The 12,285-nt window shown below is 48.4% G+C and overlaps 1 protein-coding gene across 1 annotated transcript in view; it reads right to left on the bottom strand.

Annotated features, from left to right (window-relative positions):
- Positions 1 to 9,795, bottom strand: part of PPARGC1A (PPARG coactivator 1 alpha) — a 252,579-nt gene extending 242,784 nt beyond the window's left edge. Inside the window, exons 1-2 of the mRNA XM_078678397.1 lie at positions 9,603 to 9,795; positions 1,471 to 1,650 (exon numbers count right to left, since the gene is read on the bottom strand). Coding sequence (XP_078534523.1) covers positions 1,471 to 1,650; positions 9,603 to 9,725 — 303 coding nt within the window. The 5' untranslated portion in view covers positions 9,726 to 9,795. The remainder of the gene's footprint in view (positions 1 to 1,470; positions 1,651 to 9,602) is intronic.
- Between the last annotated feature and the right edge of the window lie 2,490 nt (positions 9,796 to 12,285).

The following is a 12,285-nucleotide window of genomic DNA, read 5'->3' as shown; positions in this document are numbered from 1 at the left end:
CTTAGCAATGGTCTGAACCCTCTCTGTTGCAGATATCACAGTAAATGTGAGCACTAATGCAAGGGGGAGCAGCTTTTTTTGAATGGATTATGTGCCCTAGAGTTGTGTCATGCACACCTAGAAAACCTCTGATGACCACCCAAAATATCTGCAGTTACAGTGCCGAATTTCTATTCATGGGTAGTTAGCAGCAACATGTCATTGATGTCTTCTGTTTTTTTCTTCTTCCGACCTCTCTTGGGTTAAAAAGTGAGCACAGCGGGTAATCTGAACCAAGAACTCTGCATATTCATTGTATGTGCACCTGTCCTTCACTCCTCCTATACAGATGTTACAGTCATATGTTTGCTTACAACATGAGACACATATAGTAATGTGTATTGCATCTTTTCAAATGGCAGCCTATGGAAAAGTGATCATTCTTTTTGAAGCTGTTGAAAATGAGTGAAACAGTGTTCATTCCAACCTCAAGCCATCTGAGTATCATGAAAGCTACTGCATGGATCTGCCTTTTCCCATAACTGGTCTATGTTTAGATGATGTCACTGCAGGAAATCCTAAGAGACTGATCTTGCTTCTAAACCTACCCAGAGGACCCATAAATATATACTTAAGTCAGCTAGCTCATTTCCTCTCAAGCCTACAAACAGTTCTCTCAGCAAAGTGCCACCGTGGCTGAAAAAGCATGGATAACATTCAGAAGTCTGTGCCTGTTCACTAAATGCTTACTGCAAACAAAATCAGACCGTGTCATTGAAACAAACGTCACTCAGTCACTCTAGGTACAATGGCCGCCACGTTCACATAATGTGTGTCCAAGATCTGGGCACACCCACAGACATCTGCACAGACCAAGGGCTCTAAGCATGTTATGCTAATACAGGCAATCATTCAATAAAAATATGTAGTTAACTCGCCAAAACATCGAAATATTTCTCACCCTTTTCTTGTTTAGAAAAGTCCTGATGATGCACTTATAGGGAATGCAGCAGAAACCCCAGAAGACCATATGATAGATTGAACTTGTTATGCAGGATGAGTTCAATTATAGAGATGCCCTTAATGCCACACTGTTAACTCCCATCTGGAGTTATATTAACATTTGTTTCTGTATCCTCTAAATGAACTTTTGAGTATTCTCAATGTACTGTTTAGAAATCTAAGCACGGGGAGATGAGGCGATGTTGCCATAAAGTAGGTGGGCTGCCAGCAAAACATGAAATCTATGATTCTTGAATCAACGGTAGTGCCATTATCACGGCAAAGCAGTTGCCCCTTAATAAGCTCTTTACAGGAGAACAAATTAGCTTTAACTCCAGGTTGCTTGCTTTTTCTCTAAGTTTAAAATCTGGTTTATTTTGACAACATAAACAATAAGGTTTATTAGTATGTTTGCAATGTTTACATTAAAAAGCAATATCAGGGAATATTGAATTTCAGTTTATATTATTTGCAAAACAGCTTGCATACCTCAAATAAATTTGATGATTCATTACTGTACTGATTGGAAATGATTTCAGATTGGTCACTGTACCACTTGAGCCCGCCCAGAAAGCTGTCTGTATCCAAGTCATTCACATCCAGTTCAGAGAGGTCAAGTTCTGGAAGATCCGGGCAAAGAGGCTGGTCTTCTCCAACCAGAGCAGCGCACTAGAGGGAATCAATCCAGAAAAACAAATCAGTGTTAACGCCAGAAACTTTTGAGCAGTCAGAGCACATAAAAAAGGCAATCTGAAATACACCTTGGTACGTGGGTCTACTGGGGTGAACTAGCAAATGAAAGGCACTTACTAACTGAGTCACTTGGCTTCTCTCTGCTGATTGCACTCCAGATGCTCTCGAGATTCCAAAATCTAAACTTCAGTATTTCTGAAAGGCTCATCATCAAAGTCTAAACTTCAGTATTTCTAGAACAATAATCATCGAATCTAGTCTCTGGTACTAGTAAATCACTGCACAGAGCATTCATTGTTTTCTCACATTTCTCCTGCCAGTGTAATGCATAGCAATGGCATTCCCATTCCATTACTCTTGTTCCAAAAAGATGCACAGATGGACAATCCACTTTATTTTTCAGTGTCTTTCCTAAATAAAGCAGTGCATTTGGGACATATGAAGTTGTGTTTTTAGGTTTAGTGTGAACCAAGACCTTTTGATTTGACTAAATGTATATGTATTTAATATACTTGGATATAGAAGCTTTCAGCCAGCCCTCTTCATCCATTGGTCTATTGTTGTGCTGTTCATATTTTAATTTGGTCAATGACAACATAAAGCATAGGGCAGTAGAACAGCCCACTTCCGCCATTGGCTAACCACTGCAAGTGACAGCATTCAGTTTTTTCAGAAGAGCACATCTGTACACAAAGCAGCACATCCACACACAAAGTAGTTCCCTTTTGTTGTAAGAGATTACTACAGTAATGTGTACTTTTTGAGACGAAAAATATGTTTGCTTTAAGCTATTTTTTTTATATAGATTGATGACAGCACAGCAGCATCCCAACAATAAAGACTTACAGCAACAAAAACCACTGCCAGAGCTAAAAGGTAGCTAGCCAATGTCTGACCTTCTGGCTTTGCCAATGCTTGTTTTGCTTTTGTAACCTTTATGGAGTAGCAGTGTGTTATCCTCAGGGCTTTAAGTGGGCCGGGTCCCTCTGGGTCTCCGAACCACAAACAATTACAAATGGATTTTAAAACAAGTTCCTAGCGGGCCTTATGTTCATGTCCTTAACTTTATTGGCAAACAATACTGGTTGATTTCTGAATACTGAATGTAAAAAACGATAAGCGAATCAAAGCCACAGATATATTTCATGCTTTACTTGATCATTCCCTGAGAGTGTTAGCTGTTTCCAAGATTATAGTTTTTTTCATTTAGTATATTTCTCTTATGTAGTGCACACTTTGAACTGAGTCACCTCGAGGTGGGTATAACAGGACAGGATTGAGAGTTTTGAGGCTGAGGCTGGAGACGGTGTGAGTTTCTCACAGTACCATTCAGTGGGTCAAAAAGATGTTCAGAATATGTGATCATCCTATGTTTGGCCTCTGTGCAGAGCAATGTTGGTCACGTATTCCAGTTGCAGTTGTGATTGTGTGCAAATGTGTATGTGAAGGAGGTGCACATCTGTCAAAATATTGACACGGCGAAAGTAAAAGAAATGCAGTGCTTGGAAGTGTGTGGGTGTATTGTGTATTTGGTGCCTGGTGAAGGGATGTACATGGAAGTGTGTTCAGGAGAGAGAGAACAGAGGGTGCTGAAGAGGAGAGAGATTGGTTTAAGATATGGACGAGATCTGAAGAGCAAAAGAGCTTACATGTCAAACACAGAGCAGACATAACAGAACTTGTAAGGCACTCTGAAGACCACTACCCCTTCCACATGCCTCGTTACGTTTAATTCACAATCTCATCATTTCAGAATTGAAACATTATCAATATTTGTATTTACATTAAAATCATTGTTGGTACTCATTTGTCATAATCAGCTAACAACCTCTGACAAAGCCAATAGTCCTGACTGGTTTTTAGGTGTATTTCAGTTGTTGTGATATATGTAGGGCTGCACTAAAAGAAAGTTCAGAGAGGAACCAAAGTACTGATCGGGCGACACACTGTGCAAATCACAGAAATGTATCTTATGTCTTTAAGCCACGTCCTTAATTACACAGGTCACGCCCCTTTTAAAGCCTCGCCCTCTGCTACTATGTTCATCTCACTCAAAGCCCTGGTGAACCTTCAGTTGTTCGAGCACAGTGAGGTGAGATCAGACAGCCTCCGCCGTCCCTTTACTGCTCTTTAACCTGCCACATCCCCTGCCGGGTGAACTCCACTGAGTACCCACTCGAATCTTCTCTAAAATGCGCCTGTCTCGCTCCAGGTACGCACGGCCGCTCTGCTGCATGGTGAGATGGGGCAGGTGACGGGGATGTAGTCTGCGAGATGCTTAAGGATAACGATGCGGGGTCGTTCTCTGTTATCCATTTGCATGCGTTCGGACTAGGAAGGGAGGAGACTCGAACCATCGAGATAGCTCAGTGGGTCAAGTGTTCGATGTTTAGGTGACTGTGTACCCTGCTGTAAGAAATCTGTTGAGTTGTCTGACTGTAAGTACAGGGTGTCCAGTGTAGGTCCAGATGGCCAGAACAATGGCAGGATATTAACGTAGATACATTATCATATAACGGATCTAAATATAAATCATGTATATAGCCAGCCGTTATCCGGAAATCGTAGAGAGAACCTTGGATGGAAGGAAGCCTTTGTGTTAAAATGTGTTTGGTACACTGTGGCTTTCATCATACACCGTACACGCTAGCCATCTATGTGATATTTCTAATTGATTATACATGTCTTTACTATAATACGTTTAACTCTTTCGCAGTAGACTTATATTGGTCTCGCTCTTCTTCCACTGGTCCACTGCGTCAATGATTTCACCTCACACCATTTCATCCTGCGTCACATGCTTAAGGAGACGGCCACGTGAGTAATTTCTGAGTAGAACTCGAAGACACGAAAGTGCATTGATCAATCTTTTGTGTCTATGATGTAAGAGGACACACCATTTACAAAATCGCCCGTGTGTTCACCAAGACATGCCATTACTATCTGGATTCAGGGATGCCCAGACAAGGGCTAGGTGGCCCCTCAGATTAAGGGTTGCACTTGTGCACTCTGCCTCTTGGCGAAAGGCCTCCATTCTCTGCGCGTTTTGCAGCAAAATGTCAGGCCTCGAGAGCACGACGCCACTTGAAGATGAAACGACTAAATCTGCAGTTATTTCAATCTCATCCAAAATGGCTCTCTGAAGAAAAAAAACAATCCTCGCCAAGCTGAGCGAAAACAACACATGGTCCTGCCACTCTTCACGTGAGAACAAAATGAATGTTTCTCACTTCTGGCCCCGGGCTTCTAAATTTGGGAGGCATTGGTAGCGAGTGTTCCTCTTGTTAATTTATATCTGGCCTTTCGGAAGATGCCAGCTTTCACACCCCTATCCCCCCACATCCCCCTCCCTCTGATATACTGATACTCGCACCCTTCGCCCTGCATCTGTAACAGGTGCGGCCGCATTGGCACATGCCACCTCCTTCGCCGGGTTCAAAGCTTTTAATCCACACCCTTAGGCACCCTTGTGGCCGGCTCCAAGGGTCGCTGCGCGCGCCGCCCACATTACTCAGCATGGCTCCTTCCCTGACAGCCGAGGAGGGAGACAATAAATTAGTGTAAGTGCCCCCGTGTTAACCGCCAGCCAGGGTAATTATGTTTAATTCCCTATTAACCTTTGGAAGGGTTCTTAGGAGAGCCTTTGATTGTAAATCCAAAAAAGACTGGAAAAGAGCCACTTTGGTGCCACTGCCAGGGTTTTAGGTTTTCTGTCCTAGCAGCAGTGTCTTGAAGCAGCCACGGGGAGGCACGCATTCAAAGAGAGACGGGAAGCTGGCTAGGACGTGCCTCTGTGGGGTGGTGCATCCCCTGCCAGCAGCAGTCCGCAGTAGTCCCCCCCAAAAACCGTTTTTTAGTGGGACGCCCCTTTACTGCTCTCTAACCTGCCGCCTGCATTACGGGGAGAACCCTCCTGCGTGTATCCCCGGAACAGTCTCTGAAACGCCGCCCGGCTCGCGCCAGGTGCACGCGGCCGCTCGGCTGCAGGTTGTCAAGTGACAGGTGAAGGGGCTGTAGTCGGAGAGACCTAAAGCACAAAGGGGCGGGGCCAGGGAGCTCGCGCGCTGGAGCCTCGCAGGCGTCCACAGGAAGGCAGGGGGAGTCGAGGCGGCGAGATAGCTCAGTGGGTTAAGTGTTTGACGGTTACGGGCGAGTGTACACTGCAGGCAGGGTGTGGAGTTCATGAAGGCAGACCCATTCTTGCATCTTGACGAATACACCAAAGGCCAGGACCTCTGTGGCATAGCAGTACGAAAGAGGAAAGCCTGCAAGCAGTGCATAAGCAGCAGGTTGTACTCATAGTGCTGCTTACCAGAAGCAGGGCCGGTATTAACAGCAGAGGCGCAGTAACCACGATGCACATGTCCATATACACCTATTCCGGAAATAACTGTTCCTCCTCCCTCCCTCTCCTTACAGGATAAACAATCTCCTTACAGCGCGGGGATGCCCTTGGGTCACCAGGCGCTATACAAATCGCTAAAATAAAAAAATAAAAAATAAATATATGATACTCTCACGCACTGTTGCTTTAAGCCCCGAGTCGTCGGAAGACGCTCTGCTTCATGGAATAAAACACACGGCATCCATCCTGCCACCGTCTGCAGACACCAGAAGCGCGCCGGGCTCCGGCCGCAAACACGGATAAGTCACCCTGCCTAAGCTCGCTCCTTCTGTCGTTTGAGGTGCACCTGGGGTGATCCCCGGAGCTGGGGTCCCTGCGTAGAGGATTTTATGTTAAGTGCTGCAGTGAACAGCTCGCGCCCTTCCCCCGGTCCCCTCCTCTTTGATCATAGTTAACCCCTTCGGTGGCACAACAGGTAGGTGCAACACTACAGCACTAGAATACTGCAAGGGTGGCGGTAAGTGGTCAGTGGCTGGTAATGGACGTCAGTCCTTCGGCACACAAACCCTCCTCCGGTATTTCCAAGCACGTCTGCGGGAGCACGACCAGCGCCCTGGCCCCCTGAGCACAGCATCTAACCCCTGCACAGCAGGGCTAAGCAGGAGGAGCACAAGGCCGAGCATTCGATTTCACTACCTCTGTTTCCACATAAGTCTGCAGGGCGCCACTGGAGCACTGGCCCCTTTAGCGCAGCAACTACAACCTGCACAGAAGCTAACCCATGCACTGCACAGCAGAGCGAGGCAGCAGGTGCTGCGCACAGCCGGAGCACTAGTTTCCACACTACACACTAGTCTGCACAGTACTATTAGCGCCCTAGTGCCATTAACACAGCAGCTCACCCCTGTACAGAAGAGCGAGACAGGTGCAGCGCTAGACCGAGCACTAGTTTCCCCCACCTGTGCTTCCACACAAGTCCACAGAGCACAACTAGCGCCCATCTGGCGTTAGCGCAGCAGCTAAACCCTGAGCAGCAGCTAACCCCTGCACAGCAGCTACCCCCTGCACACTAGAACGCGGCAGGTGCAACGCCAGAGCGGAGCCCTGTTGTCACCACCTCTGTTTCCACACAAGTCTGCAGAGCACGACTGGCGCCCTGATCCCTTTAGCGCAGCAGCTAAACCCTGCGCAGCAGCTAACCCCTGCACAGCAGCTACCCCCTGCACACTAGAGCGAGGCAGGTGCAACGCCAGAGTGGAGCCCTTGTTTTCACCACCTCTGCTTCCACACAAGTCTGCAGAGCACGACTGACGCCCTGATCACTTTAGCACAGTAGCTAAAACCTGCACAGCAGCTCTCCTCTGCATATCAGCTAAATTCTGCACAGCAGGACGAGGCAGGTGCAGCGCAAGGCTAGGGCACTCGTTTCCACGCAAACACCCCATCTATTTCTACACAAGTGTGCCGTGCAATGCCGTCTCCCTATTCCTATCTGACAGCAGCATGGCATCACTCCACCATCAATAGTTCACCCCACACTTTGGAGGCAGCTGGCTACAAGGCTGATTAGTGCTTTATGGTGGTCGACGCTAGCCCCACACAAACACGCCTCCAATGTGTCCACGGACATACCCCAGCCCTTATAACAGTGCACGTCGCGGATGGGCGGGGAAAACTGCAGCTGGTGCAGAAATAGTTCATCAGTCAGAGTCCCAGGGGCTCTGGTGATAAGATGGTCCGTGCTTAATAGTGAGCATTGCTGCAAAGGACGGCATCCCGGGACCCTTAGAGTAGCAGTTAACGCCTTCAGTACACAGGGAGGCTTGGATGGAGATCCCGTGCTGGTACATCAGTGCTTGGGGGTGGGTAAGGTGGGTTTTTGGTGATCGGCACTGTTTTCACACCAGCACGCACCTATAATGTACGGCTACCTCAGGACCACACACACAAGTGAACCCCTTCAACACACAGCAAGGCTGTGCTGGAGAGCCCCTGCTGGTGCCTCACTAGTTTGCCAGATCCCCAGGGGCCTGGAGACACGGTGGTCAGTGGCTGAGAGAGGCCGGCGATGTCCTCATAAACACGCCCCCATCGTTTCCCCACAAGCGGCTTTTCACTCAGCTCTTCGCAGACGCACAAATAATACATGATGGGAAAATGAACCGGGCAGCTGAGCCCGGCGCGCTGCTCGCCAGACAGCAACCCGCTGGCTACTCAGGAACAGGTAGGACTTCGGAGCCAGGAAGTCATCCGCTTACAGCCCCGGGCTCCTGAAAGATGCAGGATGCATAAATTATCCATAGGCAGCCGGCTTCACCGGACAGCCAGTGCGCGGCACGAGCCGCTGTCACACGCAGCTGACACCCGAGCACTGTGCACACTGCGAGCTGAACGAGCCCGCACTCTAACCACACTGGCACGCACACTAACACCAACAGTGGATGCGCAAAAGTACCAAAGGGCCAACCAGCAAACCACAGCAGGTGCTTTATCTGTAATCAACTCCATGGTGTGTGTGCATTTTCATTCCAGTCACCCTGTTTTTTTACTCAAAGGTACAGGGCTTGAGGTGTACGCGCTAAGTACGTGCGTCGATGCTATTAATTTCCCCAAAAGCAAAGTCCTGCTTTTTTTTAAGTTACTGGTCAGCTCTCCACCCTTCCCGAACCGTGTTTGCACACAGATTTCTTGGGCACCCTCGCACCCTTCCAGTGACGTGTTTGCACACAGATGCTCACCCGCGCACAGAAGTGGTGCACACGCGTCACGCTTCTGTGAGCAGACCGGTGCTTGCCTTTCCTCCGCATGTTGCAGCACAGATTAAAAAGGGCTGTAGCTTGGATGTTACGCTGTCCCTTTTAATACATCGCATTATTTTTACATCCATCCACGCAGCCCTTTATAAATAAATGCCCATAGCTGCTGTCCATCCTACAGGGTGGGATTTAAGTGCGTTATACTCTAATTTCTAGCAAGCCCTGTTTAAGAACAGCAAATCCACCCTTAATGTGCGCAAATGTTACAGTGCACTAGACGAAGAGGAATGTCAGCGCAAATTACGCTCCCTATCCTCTATTCATTTACTGCTCCAAATTCCGCAGTCCAAGAACGACACGTCCCCCTAGAGATGGGCAGTGCGAAGAGACAGGGGCATTGCACAAATACGCCATTTCGTCATTTGAACTTATTTTCGGTGAAAGCCAAAGGTTTCACAAACAGGCATGGAGCGCGTCCAGCGAGGCCACCCAACACAACTGGAAAGACTTCAGCCTCTGATTCATAGCAATATCTGGAGCACTCACTGCATCTGACTGAAAAGCGAGCCAGGGGCACACGCACATACTTTCCAACTGCATGAGACGCCGATGACAGCAGCTAATCTTTGATTTTCCCGAGGCATCGCACAGACAGTCTTAAAATAGCCACTTGGAGGAGCGCAGATAAGACCAGGCGTGTGCTTCCTCGCCGGCCGGCCCGGTCACTGGTGCAGCTTCCCTTTTATGCAGAAACACAGCACGACCGATAAAACGTGCATTTGGGCTCAAAATGCATGCTTGCGTGTTGCACGGACTGCACTGCTCACCTCTAAGTCACTCCATACAGAGTCCTGGTTGCACATGTCCCACGCCATCCAGTCCCCGAATGACGGCTGCACGGCGTTCAAACTCCAGTGCACGGATCCACCAGGCGCCCGGCACACACTCATGCAGGAAAGCGGCCCCTCACTGAGGCCGAGCGGAAGGCACCTGTCTTACTACTGTTCCCAGGCACATGACAAAGCTATTAAAAAGTAGGCTGGTCTGTCACTCACCCAACCCTCTCTCACAGAGCTGCTGGGGGAAGCGGTGACGTCTGGGGGAGGCAGAGCCAAGGCTGTGCGAAGCCGGCCTTCCAGCGCGCGCTCGCTCGCGCACCCACACTCACGCTCAGACGCTCACGCGCGCACATACGGCTCGCACGAGCTCCCGAGCGCCAGCCGCGCAGTGTGATTAAAATCGGATTTAGATGCCACACCTCCTTTAATTGATCCGCGGCGTAAAATCCCCCGAAACGCGCCTTTAATTTATTTATGTTTCCAAAATAAACAACAGAACAAGCAAGCTCTGCTCGCTGCCTGAACCGCGTCATGCGAGCAGTGCATGAACTCGCTTATTTCAACTGTTTTGGTGAATTTTACCGGGCAGTGTTTGACACACGCCAGTGTGGTTTGTTCGCATCCTCGCGTCAGGCACATAAGGTACTCAGCTGTGGTGGAATTGAGGCACATTTAACTGTTTTTTCTATTTTATATGGCCTCTTTCAGACACTAATGTAGGTTTTGTGCAGCAGCTCTTCCGCCTAGACATGAAATACGGGACTCTCCAGGCAAAATCTATATTCTCAAAACGTCCTTTCGTAGGAAGTGCCGCGCGCAGAAGGGCGTTGTTTGGTTACATATGGGAGCTGACGCTGTTGAAAAACATCTCCCTTTCCAGGTTACCTTCCACTGTTTCCATTTCACGTCCAGGCGCCCTGGTAACAAGTGTTATTGGACGCAAGTGCCGGGTCTGCCCGTAACTGCTGAGGCTGCGCTCTGTGTTTTCCATAGATGCTCGCTTATCTCCCTGCTGCTGCCTGCGGGCGTGTTTTTGGTTTTGAATAGACATTTTTCTAATCGTACTACTGGCCTCCTCTGCGAATTTTCGGTTTGAAGCCCAGACGGGCCAATGTTGTCACTTAAGAAGCCCCGACTTACTGAAAACAAACATTGTTCTGACCTCGGGCACGTGCAGCCTTCCTGTCCATAGACGGCGGTTTCTGCTGGTTCTAGAGCCCCTGTTTCATGTGCTTCTTAGGTACACAAAACACAGCGAATTGCGTTTACCAAACAGGGAGAGCAATCATTCCAGCAATCATTCACAATTGCCAAAACATACATTATTTTGCGATGGGGTTGGAGCTATTGTAGTGGGGGGTTGTTAAATGCCCAAGGTAAACTTTAATGCAATGCTGCCAAGTCATATGTGACATCCTCAACCAGGCACAGGTTTTAGGCAATGAATAGAAATTTGCTTGGATGTTCAGACACTACAACACCCAGAATGCAATATCCTGTCCTCTGAAAAACAATTGGATGCCAGTGACACGCATGGGACGGACCGTCACGGACGCCACTTGTCCGCCATGTATAATTATAATCGACAATCACAGTCAACTGGTGCTGTGAGGCCAGGGGCAAACTAGCCCATGGAGCAATCAGGATGTGGTCGAAGGGCTGATCTCATAGATCAGTCTGAGGGCCGTTTTTTTCTGGGCTTTGTCGTCTGCTAGGCCGGTTTTTATTCTCGGTTTCCCTGATATCACTACAAACATTGCCCACTGCAAGCACAAATGAATGCAGTCTTGCGCTCCTAGCAAATCACCAATACATCGTGTCTTTAATAGTTAAAAACTGGCCCGGTTTGCAATTCCGGGTCGCTTTTTAGCTACCTGATTCGCCAAGGCACTACTTTTATTATGGCGCCCGGGCCTATTTTCTGTCCCAGCCCGACCCTGCGAGTGAGGCTAAAAATAGTGCGCCACCCTCCCAGCCAGCACCCTCCACGTCCTGGTCCCTACAATGCTGTCTGTCCGTCTGTCTCACAAGTAAATCTATCCCAGCAAGGACAGAACACCAGCCTTTCAGGTGGCTGAGGAAACGCATGCGGTGGTGTCTGAATTTAGAAGAGCGCATACAGTAAGTCCGTGCCAGAGCGCACCACATACCTTGGCAACCGCGCGGAAGGACAGACAGCTCCCAGAGGGACCCGGGATTAGCATAGCAGAGGTGTTGCAGGTCACGGCTTTTGCATTGGTGGGATTGTGAGAGGAAGCGCGCGCAGTCCTCAGCTGCACTGAAGGCTGCACCCAAGGCACCGCCAGCAGTGCCCACATGAGTAGCAGTTGGGCATTTGCTGACAAACGAACAGAATAAGAAACATGTCTGCTGACAGGTACTTTACAGTCGTTCTGCTCTTCAGTTTATTTTACTCAACACTTCTTACCACGGCGACTAGACGAATACACCTGTTTTCATATTTTAAGGTCAACCAAAGAAAACAGACGTGCCTGGGTCTCTTCTGAGGTAAAGCAACCCAAAGTCTCAGGGTAGCTTTTTCAGGTGAGTTTATTGTGGCCTGGTAATCTACTATACAGCGAAACTCCAATTTTTCAGTTGAAAATGGACTACAAGTATTCTTGTATTATCCACCTGCAGAGAGAAGGTGCAACTTGCTCCTAGAAGCCTT

The sequence above is a fragment of the Lissotriton helveticus genome, chromosome 2_2 (genome assembly GCF_964261635.1).
Source record: "Lissotriton helveticus chromosome 2_2, aLisHel1.1, whole genome shotgun sequence".
Lineage (NCBI taxonomy): Eukaryota > Metazoa > Chordata > Amphibia > Caudata > Salamandridae > Lissotriton > Lissotriton helveticus.
This window is presented reverse-complemented; position numbering and strand designations above follow the sequence as displayed.